Consider the following 14133-nt stretch of genomic DNA (forward strand, 5'->3'; position numbering starts at 1 on the left):
GTATTGAGATTGAGAACTTCAGATTCCTGGGAGTGAACAGCACCAATAGCCTGTCCTGGCCGAACCATTTAGATGCCATGGCCAAGAAAGCTCATCAACACCTCTACTTCCTCAGAAGGCTAAAGAAATTTGGCATGTACCTGTCAATTTTTACCAATGTTTATTGATATACCATAAAAAGCATCCTACTGGATGTGTAACGGCTTGGTATAGCAACTGATTTGCATGTGATTGCAAGAAACTGCAGAGTTGTGGACATGGTTCAGCATTTCACAGAGCTCTGTCTATAATTCTCACTGCCTCGGTAAAGCAGCCAGGATTATCAACAGCCCTGGAAATTCCTTCTTCTATTGGAAAGAAGATACAAAAGCCTGAAAGCAGCTACCTCCAGGCTCAAGAACAGCTTCTACCCCACTGTTATAAGACTATTAAATGATTCTCTTGTACAATAAGAGGAATTTTGACCTCACAATCTACCTCGTTATGATCTTGTACATTATTGTTTACATCCACTGCATGTTCTCTATAGTTGCCACACTTTATTTTGCATTATTATTGTTTTACCTTATCAGACCTCAATGTATTGTGTAATGATTCAATCTGTGTCAACAGTGCACAGAACAAACAAGCTTGTCACTGTATCTGAGTACATGAAACCATCATAAACCAATTCCAATTGAATTAATAGAAAATTGGAAAGGGAATTCTGGAACTTCTGATTCTTATTAGAATTTAGTTGAAATTACTTCTCCAAAGCTGCAACATTACATAATTCAGCTAGCCATAACCATGAATAACAACAGATTGAGGGGGTAAAAGGACAAGTGCAGTCTGAGGTAATCAGTAACTAAATGATTGATGGTTTATGGGCTGTTTGTGGAAATAAAATGACAGGTCTGAGATAGAATTAGCGTTATAATTTCAATGCCATATCTTGGATATATCTACAACGAGAGTACGAGGGAGAATAAAAGCAGCTTGAATTGTTAATTTCAGAAACCTACAGTTAAGGAGATAAATTGTTGGTTTCACGCAGGTTTCTGACGTCTGATCTCCCTTGATGCGTGTTTTTTCCAGCTAAATTTCTAGAAATTATAAATGCAAAATATAATCAAATTTAAATAATAGAAGTCCTGTATTACTGACGCAGATGCCATAAATTCATTCCGACAGTAAATCATACCCCATACCTCAGTGCCAGAGCATTAATTGGCCATTGCTTTTTTTTGGCAAGTAATAAATGGTTTCAAAACATACAATTTGCGTCACTTCAGACAAGCTTTTAATGCTACATTTAATTCATAGCTACTGTGCAAATGTGGAAACTTCACGCCATTCAATGGATTCAATGATTAATTCATTTGAAATATTGTTATAGCGAAGATAACGCCTGCATGGTGCAATTCAAACGTCTATTTTATTTCCATGTTTATTCTTAAACTTACCTGGTTCGTTTGGCATTTATGTGATTCGTTTTTAACAGTGCTATTTTTAATAAACTTGATGAGGGACTTCTGATTCTGGCTGTGATAATCCGAACCCAGTGACTAATAATACCCTAATATTAATACAGTTTATCATTCCGCTTTCCTGCCTGCTCCCATCCCCTCTCTGCGCATGACCTGGTTAAAGACGAATTTTAACCAGTCACAGGAGCTTCGAACGATTCGGCAAAACATGAATGGGTTGCGACTCGAAAAGCTGAAGAGGCGTGCACGCTCACGCCAAGTCGAAACCATGCGTGTCACGCGGTGAAGGAACCAGCACGGCAGCGGGCACACGCACAACTCTCAGTTGCAAACGGGGGTGGGAAAGGGCGTGGACGACGGAGGTCTCGCCGAGCTTTCTGCGAGTGGCTCTACTGCTCAGAGATGGAGTAGCGCAGACAGAGAGAAACACACACGGTGCTGGCAGTGATAAGTACATTTGCAGGCAGGGTTCGTGGACGAACAAATATTGCAAACCCGCGGACAAAGACAACCTACCTTGCAAGGTGGGTTGCAGCCAGCACATTGCGCGTAACCATCAAGATCTGGGACTTCAAAATATCAAATTTATAAGGGATTTTTACATATTTTGCTAAACAATATGATCGAAGGAATACATGCGACGAAGGGCGAAAAGAAGCCGACGCGGAAATGGCAGAAACTGCCCGGCAGAAACACGTTCTGTTGCGATGGCAGGATCATGATGGCCCGGCAGAAAGGAGTTTTCTACCTCACCGTCTTCCTCATCGTGGGAACCAGCGCGTTGTTCTTCGCGTTTGAGTAAGTAACAATGACAGATAAATCCAATTGCTGCTTGAAGGCGTTGGAAAGATTATAACGATTTGGACCTTTGAAAGTTGCAGGAATCACATTATTATTTAAGCTGTAAAATCGTTTATATTTAAGAAGGGAAATTGTATTGAGAAGGGAGTAGCTTCAATCAGTATGCCATTTCTGGTTGACCACTTAGCCGCGTGAAGCTTGCGTCTGATCTCCATGAATTTTATATGGTGTGCATACGGAGCATCCTCCGTCCTACTTGCATTGACAACCTATCATAGCTCAGGTTTTGGACGAAAACTACGTTTTTAGGTAAATAACGAATCTTTAGGGTATTTGATTCAAGAAGTTAATTATGTTTCATTTTTAATGACAATTTTACTTGGTAATGCGGTGACCTTGGCTGCAATGGAGTCTTCGCGATGTTTAAAAATATACAAGAGGCACTTGTGCACTCGGTTTCACACAGTGTTATTTTAGTTTAATGAAATAATTAAGCCTCAAGGAACACAAAAGGATACAATGTGTATTGGGATTGGAGGACGGCAGGAGAGTTGAAGTAATGCTGATCGTGCTGACGTTTGCAATGAAATGATGCGTTTTAATTTGATTTCCTTCTTGCTGTCGCATTTGGCAAATGCAGATAAGATGGCTTTCTGACTCCTTCAATTTGAAGGAGTTACCTTATAATCGTTTCTTACAAAGCAATAATTATATGTCTTTCATTTTAAACTTTTAAAACGTTTCCTCAGTGTTTTAACTATCTACATTATGGTTTAATAGAGCTGGAGGTGTGCTGGAAGTCTTTGAATTTATTCTTGGACTATCCCAGTTAATCTGGCAGGGCGATAATGAATACCTGACAATTGCCTTCCGTTTCTCAGATATGGGATGGGGATCTGTCTGCATTTCAGTCAGGCAATCGCGGCCTCTCTTAACCCCCGCTCCCCCCCCCCCCCACCACACAAGGAGCAGTGCAGTTATCTATAGAGGAGCCAGTGGGATTTTCATGAAATGTTTTGTAGCTACAAAGCCCAATAACATTTGAAGGGACGGTTGATTTATTAATTGAATGTCGTCGTCCGTGAAATTCTACCAAATGCTTTCAGGATGGACGAAAGTATTCCTAATATTTGAAATTATTTTTTAAAAAATGCAACAGGTTCAGATGGGATCAACTTGTGAATCCTGTTGCTTGTTTTGCCAAGAGTACATAAACAGCGTGGTGATGGAATTATATCAATGTGTTTATTTTATTCCCTTGCTTTTTGACTATTACTCAAATTATTGCTGAAAGTGTAGATTTTTGTTTTGGAAAACAAAAGTCTGCATTTGATACAAGAAACTTCAGCCAAATTGAGTGATTCTGACTTTCATTGCAATAGTATCCGAGTCTTGATTTCTGTGGATGATGGATGGAATGAAATTATGTTTATCTTGATATTTCCCACACCATCAGATTTAAGGGCAGTTATTCCCTCACAGCCATCAGGCTCTTGAACCAGAGTGGATAACATCACTCAACTTCACTCCCAGCATAATTGAACTGCTCCCACAATCTGTAGACTCATTTACTCATTTTCAGGGACTGTACAACTTAGCTTCATGATATTAATTGCTTATTTATTATTATTATGTTTTTTCTCTCTCATTTTGTAGTTGCACAATTCGTTGTCTTTTACACATTGGTTACTGTCCCTCCTATTGGGAGCAGTCTTTCATTGACTCTGTTGAGTTTCATGTACTTACTTTGAATGCCCGCAAGAAAATGAATCTCACGGCTGTATATGGTGACACATATATAATACTTTACTTTGAACTTTCCGTATGTGGGTCCTAGTACTCATTCCTTTGTGTTACAAAGAAGGCATAACAGCAGATGTATCTCATTAGGAATTTGAGAAGATTTGGTTGTCACCAAAGACACTGGCAGATTTCTACAGATGTTCCATGGAGAATATTCTAACTGGCTGCATCACCATCTAGTATTGGGGGGGGGGGGTGCTACTGCACAGGATCAAAGTAAGCTACAGAGGGTTATGAAACTAGTCAGCTGCATCATGGACACTAGCCTCTGGAGCATCTAGGACATCTTCAAGGAGTGGTGCCTGAAAAAGGCAGGGTCCATCATTAAGGAACCCCATCACTCAGAACATGCCCTCTTTTCATTGCTACTATCAGGGAGGAGGTACAGGAGCCTGAAGGCACATACTCAGCCATTCAGGAATAGCCTCTTCCCCTTTGCCATCAGATTTCTGAATGTACATTGAACCCATGAGCACTACTCATGATTTTTTTTTCCTTTTTTGCACTACTTAGTTAATTTAACTTTTTAAATATATACACTTCAATTTACAGTTTATATTAAGTATTGCAATGTACTGATGCCGCTTAACAACAAATTTCATGACATATGCCAGTGATATTAAACCTGATTCTGATTTATAGTTTCTTTTTTTTTGAATAACACATAACAAAAATATGCATATTGCCAAAGAATTTTGAGGATAAACATTGAAAAGTACATCAGCATAGATGAAGTGTGGAGCATTTCCTTTGGGATTGTCGAAATGAAGTGCAACATAGGCCTGCTTTTGATGCATTTGATGCTGCTACATACACATCTTGAGGGAAGGAATTAAGCCGAAACAAATATGCATTTTGTTTTGTCTGTCTAAAGAGTTAAGAAAACATAAAAGCAGGGCTACAGAGTGAATATTTTGTTCCTATCTATATTTGCTAAATAGTAAAAAAGGGAGCTAATTTGAACTTGCTGCCTGAATTGCTTGGGGTGATAGTTCACATTAATTTTTGCATTGGTATTGTGGACTGTAATGTAATACATTTAATAGATTAATAATCAAATATTCTGGGCCTTCTGTACATTGATATATTGTTTGAGAAGCATTTGCACCAAGATGCTGTGGAAAGCATTTGTTTAAATAGACAGAGATGAGATAGGTGAGAGATTACATGCTTGATTAGTATTTATTCAATGGTAGGACTTGTGAATGATAGATAAGTGGGATTTTTAGTTTTGATTACAGTTTTAGTTAGAATTCGATTAACTCCTTTTGCATAATTGTCATTATGTGCAATATGTTTCTTGGAAAATCCATGGAGAATGTTATTTTTCTACTTCCTGTGCATTGTAGTTCCAACAGACATTATGAAACTGCCTTAACCTGTAATTCAGCCATAAAAAAAACTATTGTAGTGTATTAACATATCCAACGTAGAGTGTACTGTAAACAGCTTATTTCTTTCTGTTGAGTTAGCTTTAAATTTCACATTTATGCAGTATGGGGGGAAAAAGGCCTACATTTGCAACTTGTCAGTAGATGCGTAGTTTAAGATTGTAGAGCAATGTGGGAACAAATGCAGTATTGTTTCGTAATAAAATGCGCTGAACAATTTGGGCAGAAATTTGAATTATTGAGTAACTAAGAAGTTAACAGCGTGAAACAAAATACTGTTTGAATGACTAAATGTATCACCCATTCCAAAAGGGGTGCATCTAGCGTTGTTTAGACAAGTAAAGGCAAACACTGCAGAACCATTGGCTGCAAAATTCCTGCTTTGCCAGATCCCAGGCAACACGAAGATGCTGCACGGTTGCAGCTGCTACATTCTTGCACAAAAATATAAGGAAGAGATGCTTGTCTATTGCACCTAGTCACATTAATGTTGGTTTAGAATAAATGCTTGTCAGCATCATAAATTACAGTATGTTAACAATGACTTTCTCAAACATATATTAATAAAGTAGTGTTTTGATAAAGTGAGTGCAAATAAAAATAACTGAGGATAAATGAGGATTACCATAGATGTATTTGTTTTACAAGTGGAAAAGGATCTTTAGTTTTATGGATAGGGTGAAGAAACCAGGATTGTTGTGGTTGGAACAGAGGGAGATGTTTGGCAAAAAATCGAAAATGACATAGTTAAGGTCTGGACTGGGGTGCCTGGTCTAAAGGCCGAGAAAGATTGAATTGTCTATTTAAAAGTGAGCTGGATTCGTATCTGAAGGGGAAGTCATTTGCAGAGTTGTGTGGAAAGCATTGGGAGCATCTGGGTTGATTTTACATGGAGTCAGTTTGAACTCGACTAGTGATTGGCGGCCTTCCTTGTGGTAATCATTCTATGTTTCTGTGAATTTTGAATTCTCTGTTTGTTACTTATAAATCTTGAAACATTGACAATAGGATCCTGCTATATAGAATCAAAGTTACCTACAAAGGAGGCAAGCAAAATGGAAGCTAGGTTCAGAGGAAAGAAAGTTAGTCAAATTATATTGATCTTAATTTGATTTGTATGCCAGTAGACCTTAAACTGTAACGTTAATGTGTGCATCCATTTAACCATCGTCCTAAAGTGTAGTTAAGGCCTGTGAGGGGTAATTGAAATGCTAAAAGCTAAAGCAAATTGGGATATAAGATAAGCAAGCAATAAAATAATCAAATTGTCAGATTGTAAATTGTATTTAAAAAATTTTCCATCAGCTACAGCCCTGCACCTTTCCACTCCTATATTGTATGGGAATGGGAGGAGTCTTTTATTGTTGTAAGTGCCCACATATAATTGCTTGGTTGTGCATCACACAAGTATAACCTATCTGCAGTGGTTGCTCAAAATTGAAGGGCAGATTGGAGCTGTTGGTTAAAGAAATGTTGGTGACAAAAGAAAGAATTAAGATAGGATCAGTATAAATGGGTATTGATGGTTGGGTATGTGCTTTTTGGGACCACACGTGTGTTCTCTCTGTCTCTCTGTCTCTCTCTCATTTTTGCTTTGAAATGTACAGCATCTTGGGATTTATAACATTGATAATTGAAGAATTGTGTCCCATGCTGGGACTGCATTTAAAAAAAAATGTGAAACCTGTCAGGGATGAGGGATTTTAGTTAGGTAGATTTACTATTAAAGTTGGAGAATGAGAGGAGATGAGATGGAGGTATTAAAAATAAAGAGAGGACAGAGAAACTCTATGCATTAGCAGAAAAGTCAAGAACCAGGGATATAGAATGTATGTGATTGGCAAAATAACCAAAAGTGAGATGAGAAAAATCTATTTTATACAGCAAACTTTGCTTGATTTTTGAAAGAAATTGGAGCTGTCATGCTTTCAAAATATTTGTATAAAATTTGTGTTTTCCACTTAACTGGACTTTGTGAATTCTTGGATAAACCTGGGTGAAAGTTTACAGGACAGGCTGTTATCAAGACCAAAAAAGAAAAATCAGAAATATTGAAATTTAATGCTTTGTACTCATACCAACTAGATTGGTATGGTATTCTGAGAGTATATGGTCTACATGAATGATAGCGAACATATTAAGGAGGAGTAGAGTGATTGTGAAGAGGCAAGCAGACGAGGATAGAATTCAAACATTAAAAAAATGGATTAGCATGTATTTTGGAGATGCTTAGAGCAGGGGTTCATAACCTGTGGTCTACAGACTCCTTGGTTAATGGTAGGGGTCCATGGCATAAAAAAAGTTGGGAACCCTTGGCTCACTTGTATCCATAGTGAAGTGATAGAGTATATAAAGGAAAAATTAATAAAACATGTAGCAAAGACCAATTGGTGTGGTGTATATGAATAGGGAGGTATATAATAATATCTTAAAAAGCATAGGAAAAAACAGAAGTCTGAGATGTTGGTGGCTGGGAGTAATGCAAAGAACATCAAAAGGTGAGAAAATAAATGTATTTTAGCTCTAATGTTTGTTTTAAATAGTTAAAGGGGATGGTTAGAAGCAATGTGAACCTCATGTATGAAGATATGGAGAGTCTGCAGAGAGAGAGAGATATAGATAGGTTAAGTGAGTGGAATGTTGGCCTTCATTCCATTTGCCTTCTTGATAGCCTGCTGCACCAACCTTTTGTGATTCATGCACAAGCACTTCCAAGTTTCTCTGCACAGCAGCATGCTGCAGTTCTTTTTTACCATTTAAATAATCTGATCTTTCATTTTTCCTTCAAAAGTATTTACCAACATTTACCAACATTGTACTCCATCTGCCAGACCTTTGCCCACTCACTTAACCTATCTATATCTCTCAGAATACCATACCAATCTAGTTGGTATGAGTACAAAGCATTAAATTTCAATATTTCTGATTTTTCTTTTTTGGTCTTGATAACAGCCTGTCCTGTAAACTTTCACCCAGGTTTATCCAAGAATTCACAAAGTCCAGTTAAGTGGAAAACACAAATTTTATACAAATATTTTGAAAGCATGACAGCTCCAATTTCTTTCAAAAATCAAGCAAAGTTTGCTGTATAAAATAGATTTTTCTCATCTCACTTTTGGTTATTTTGCCAATCACATACATTCTATATCCCTGGTTCTTGACTTTTCTGCTAATGCATAGAGTTTCTCTGTCCTCTCTTTATTTTTAATACCTCCATCTCATCTCCTCTCATTCTCCAACTTTAATAGTAAATCTACCTAACTAAAATCCCTCATCCCTGACAGGTTTCACATTTTTTTTTAAATGCAGTCCCAGCATGGGACACAATTCTTCAATTATCAATGTTATAAATCCCAAGATGCTGTACATTTCAAAGCAAAAATGAGAGAGAGACAGAGAGACAGAGAGAACACACGTGTGGTCCCAAAAAGCACATACCCAACCATCAATACCCATTTATACTGATCCTATCTTAATTCTTTCTTTTGTCACCAACATTTCTTTAACCAACAGCTCCAATCTGCCCTTCAATTTTGAGCAACCACTGCAGATAGGTTATACTTGTGTGATGCACAACCAAGCAATTATATGTGGGCACTTACAACAATAAAAGACTCCTCCCATTCCCATACAATATAGGAGTGGAAAGGTGCAGGGCTGTAGCTGATGGAAAATTTTTTAAATACAATTTACAATCTGACAATTTGATTATTTTATTGCTTGCTTATCTTATATCCCAATTTGCTTTAGCTTTTAGCATTTCAATTACCCCTCACAGGCCTTAACTACACTTTAGGACGATGGTTAAATGGATGCACACATTAACGTTACAGTTTAAGGTCTACTGGCATACAAATCAAATTAAGATCAATATAATTTGACTAACTTTCTTTCCTCTGAACCTAGCTTCCATTTTGCTTGCCTCCTTTGTAGGTAACTTTGATTCTATATAGCAGGATCCTATTGTCAATGTTTCAAGATTTATAAGTAACAAACAGAGAATTCAAAATTCACAGAAACATAGAATGATTACCACAAGGAAGGCCGCCAATCACTAGTCGAGTTCAAACTGACTCCATGTAAAATCAACCCAGATGCTCCCAATGCTTTCCACACAACTCTGCAAATGACTTCCCCTTCAGATACGAATCCAGCTCACTTTTAAATAGACAATTCAATCTTTCTCGGCCTTTAGACCAGGCACCCCAGTCCAGACCTTAACTATGTCATTTTTGATTTTTTGCCAAACATCTCCCTCTGTTCCAACCACAACAATCCTGGTTTCTTCACCCTATCCATAAAACTAAAGATCCTTTTCCACTTGTAAAACAAATACATCTATGGTAATCCTCTCTCTCTCTCTCTCTCTCTCTCTCTCTCTCTCTCTCTCTCTCTCTCACTCTCACTCTCACTCTCACTCTCACTCTCACTCTCACTCCTCACTCCTCACTCCTCACTCTCACTCCTCACTCCTCACTCCTCACTCCTCACTCCTCACTCTCACTCCTCACTCTCACTTTCTCAGGCCACTGCCCTGAGTCATTTTTAAAACTGTACCTAATTATCTTCCCATTCTTTTCAACAAAATATATTCTGGTAATCATAAGTGTCATCTGCTGGGTTGCTTTTCAATCCACCAAACTGTTTATAATCTCAAAAATATTCCTGAACTCCCACCTTCCATGTCAATCTTCAAATGTAGAAATTGTGTCTAATTTTGCGAGTTCGATTCGGTACAATATAGCAACAATATAAGTCATGGCCATAGTAGTAGCTTTACTACTTCTACATCTTATGCCTTCCTCCATTTTGGAAAACTAGCTTCACAGCTCGTTTTTGTTTGTTTTGAAGCCTACCTGCTTGCTCCTGCAGTTTACTCCTTAGTCAATTATTTATCTATAGAGCTACAGAGTTATTTATAAAATGTTTTTTAATTTTAATGACACTAATATATGTTGCTTAATCAAGCACCTCTTGGAAAAACCACTTTGACTCACTTCTCACTTTGACTTTTTGCCATTATGGTCTTTTTAAAAAAAAGAACCATTTTGGTTTTACTGTATTGATTTCTACTTGACCAAGTGATTGTTAATTTTCTCTTGGATTATGAGGCTTGCAAACATGAAATGGATATAAAGCTCTTGGTTCTTTCCTTTTAAGTTTACCTTTTACTATTACCGACAGATCACCCAATTAGTCCCTAAGTATAACTATCTCTTATGAACCTTTTTTTACCTAAAAAAAGTGCCTAAAAAAAAACATTAGATTATTTTGTTAGAGTCTTGATATAGTATTCTACAATTGCTTCATTATTGTCACTGCCATGGTCTATGGCATTTTGAATAGTTGTCTGCTTTTGTGCCATCGTTAGCTAATTTTTCAGTTTTTTTAAGGCTGCTTTTGAGATGTTTCTATTGACCTTGTTTCTTACTTGTTTTCATACCGATGTGTAAATTTGCAGGAGAAAGCAAAATCTAAAGCTTCGGTTTCACTGTCCTGGGATTAAAGAATGGTGCTAATTGTTGCTGATTCTAGTGGTAATTGAAAGAAAATGTATGTGGGTCATTAGATTCTTCATTTTGAAAGTCTGATTGCAACAAGTAAGAGATTTCATGTTGTTAGTTGCATATTGTGAGGTTACTTTATGTGCTGTTATCTCCTTTTATCTTGCCTCTTGAATTGTATGTATAATCAAGGTTGTCCTGTTATTGGAGGTACTTTTATAATCTCTAAAGTACTTGTTGACAAGTCCATTGACTCTTGATGGCAACATGCCAGCTTCATTAATAATTGCCCAATGAACAGTACAAATTGGAAGCTTTGGAGGTTATGGCATTCCTTGTAAACAGGCTATAACAATTACCAGTACTGTGTAACATGATGTTTTAATAGGGACAAAACTTGAGGACATTATTATTTTATATGGAGTAAAAAGTACCTAGTTAGGATGCTCTTTCTTTTTGGAGAAAAATGCACTTGGAAAGTGTTGGGGGCAAATATTTTGCATCAAAATGATTTTGATAGGGTGTCTCCTCAAAACGACAAGAAAGTCTTCATCTACAAGTGACCAGAGGAGAAGAAAGAACAGATTGGTCAAGAGATGAGTTTAAAACCCAAAGGTTTTGTCTTTAGGCTGGATTGCTATTGTTGAATGGGGAATTGCATTGCAAACAATACATTGGTGGTTTTAATTCTGTACAATCTTAAAATTTATATCTTTGGAAATACAAATGATTGCTTGATTTAAGTTTTTTTTTAAATGTAGAATTTGAAGGGTATTGTGAATTGTTCATTGGGTGGAAGGTATTGTTCAACAGGGAAGTGAAGTGGAAGGATGGTTAAAGCAGATTTAATTGTTCAGCCTTGGAGATAATTCGGATTCCATACATTCAGGAAATTGATAATGTCTAGAGTTCTTGCTAAAGGCATGTTACACAGAAGTATCAGTGGTGTACTTGTATATTAAAAATCACCTCTCTTTAAAATCTGTTATTTTTGTGATTTAGCCTTTCATTTATCTTTATCATGCCTCCACACCCTCCAACCCATGCAATATGCTCCCACTTTGGCTATTGATGGATAACAAATCAGTGCCTATTGATAAGCAAAACTCAGACGTGTTTGACTAAAGCTATCAACATCTTTTGTTTCTGTCTTTTCATAATTGATCTGCTCTGTTTATTTTTCATACAGATACTTGCACATCATTGTGCCCTCTTCTTGATGAAAATGGTTCATTGGTTTCACTGACAACTCAACAATTAGTAGATAGGATTTCAGCACATTTGGTGTTAAACTGTGTTATCACTAAACCTTTCTTAATTTCTTCTATAAGAAGCTCCTTACATTTCTTTTTATGTGATTATAAATGCAAGTTGATGGAAGAAAGTTGGCAAAATTTCAAACATGGAATATACAGAAAGTCTATCAAATCTGAAAAGGCAAAAAAATACCAGATTCATGGTATTTGTAATGGGTTGTTATTACTTGAGAGATCAAAAAAAAGGAAACCTTAAATTGTAAAACTTTTGTCAGTACAAACTCCTTACAGACAGTGTTGGGAATTGAACCTAGTCGGTGATTGCTGGCATTGTAAAGCGACTGTGCAATATGGGGTGCTTCTACACAGTGTTTATGAAGAGTTGTGACCAGAAACATCAACTGTTTATTTCCCTCCAAAGAAGCTATCTGACCTGCTGAGTTCCTCCAGCATTTTGTACATGTTACTGAAGATTTCTAGCATCTGTGGAATCTGTAGTGTTTGTGAATGTCTGAACCAGGAGCATGTGTAGGCCATTCAGTACCTTGACGCTACTTCACTATTCAATAAGATGATGATTTACCTACTTGTAACCTTAACTCTGCATTCCCACCTGTCTGTAGTAACTTCTTACCTCTTGCTTATCAAGAAGCTGTTTACTAATGTACTAATAATTTTTAAAGCCCTACTTCCACTGGCTGTTGAGGAAGAAGTTTCAAAGATTAATAACCTTTTAAGAGAAAGCTTGGCCAGCTGGTGGCGTAGTGGCATCAGCGCTGGACTTCGGAGTGAAGGGTCCCGAGTTCAAATCCAGCCGGCTCCCTTGCATGCTTTCCATCCGCACTGGGTTGAGCGTTGAGCTAGCGACTTGGCCTCGTAAAAATAAGAAAGCCTACTAAAAAACTGCCGTCATGACGGCGTCCCGATGACCCCACTCGGAGTTAAGGGCTTTCTTCTTTTAGAGAAAGCTTGCCTCATCTGCCTTATGGCAACCATTTATTTTCAAACGTTGTGCTCTTGTTCTGAATTTTCCCACAAAAAATTCATATCCTTCTATCAACACCTTTTCAGATCTTGTACATTTCAGTCAAGTCACTTTTTCACTCTTCCAAAATCCAGCTTGTCCAAACTTTCCTCATAAGTCAACTCCCTTTTTTAGATATAGGTCTAGTAACCTTTTTCTAAACCCCTTACTGTGCACTGATACTCTTTTTGGAAATAAGGAGACCAGTATTATCAATGATACTCCACATGTAATCTCACCAATGGCCTATGCTGTAACTGAAGCATAACCTCCTGAATTTTGTAATGAATTCCTCTTGTAGTAAATAATACCACCCCATTATCTTTCCTATTTAATTGCTGTATCAGCATTTACCTCTGCATACCCACTTAATCTACTGTATCACCTAGTAGTTTCCTATGTACTCCATCCTGTTATATTACACACATGGCCTTTTTGAGTTTGTTTATTATCATCTGATTGTACATATAGACAGCGTTCCTCCAACCACGGTGCACCCACAATATGGGTATCATGCACAGCACATAAACAAAATATTATAATAATTAGGTTAGTAAAATATAATTCAGTGCATGTGACGTGCGCAGCACAGGTAAACATTACAGTAAACAGCTCACTGTCCTAGTGACGAGACCTTGCTGGTGGCAAGGTATTCACTAGTGTCACAGCCTGAGGGAAGAAGCTGTCACCCAGCCTGGCAGTCCTAGTCCTGATGCTCCTGTACCTCCTTCATGACGATAGAAGGTCAAAGAGATTGTGGAATGGTTGGTAGGGATCCTCAGCAAAGCTTTGGGCCCATTGTACACAATGTAAACACAAAGTAAATGTCATAAATAGAGGGGAGGGAGACCCCAGTGATTCTTGTGCATGCATTAATCATTATGC

At 37.5% G+C, this 14133-nt stretch overlaps 1 protein-coding gene across 1 annotated transcript in view; it reads left to right on the forward strand.

Moving 5' to 3' along the window:
- Positions 1 to 1805: 1805 nt before the first annotated feature.
- The window catches only part of zdhhc9 (zinc finger DHHC-type palmitoyltransferase 9), a 135420-nt gene continuing 123092 nt past the window's right edge, over positions 1806 to 14133 (forward strand). The window contains exon 1 of the mRNA XM_072270665.1: positions 1806 to 2267. Coding sequence (XP_072126766.1) covers positions 2089 to 2267 — 179 coding nt within the window. The 5' untranslated portion in view covers positions 1806 to 2088. The remainder of the gene's footprint in view (positions 2268 to 14133) is intronic.

Source organism: Mobula birostris, chromosome 10 (genome assembly GCF_030028105.1).
Source record: "Mobula birostris isolate sMobBir1 chromosome 10, sMobBir1.hap1, whole genome shotgun sequence".
In the NCBI taxonomy this organism is placed as follows: domain Eukaryota; kingdom Metazoa; phylum Chordata; class Chondrichthyes; order Myliobatiformes; family Myliobatidae; genus Mobula; species Mobula birostris.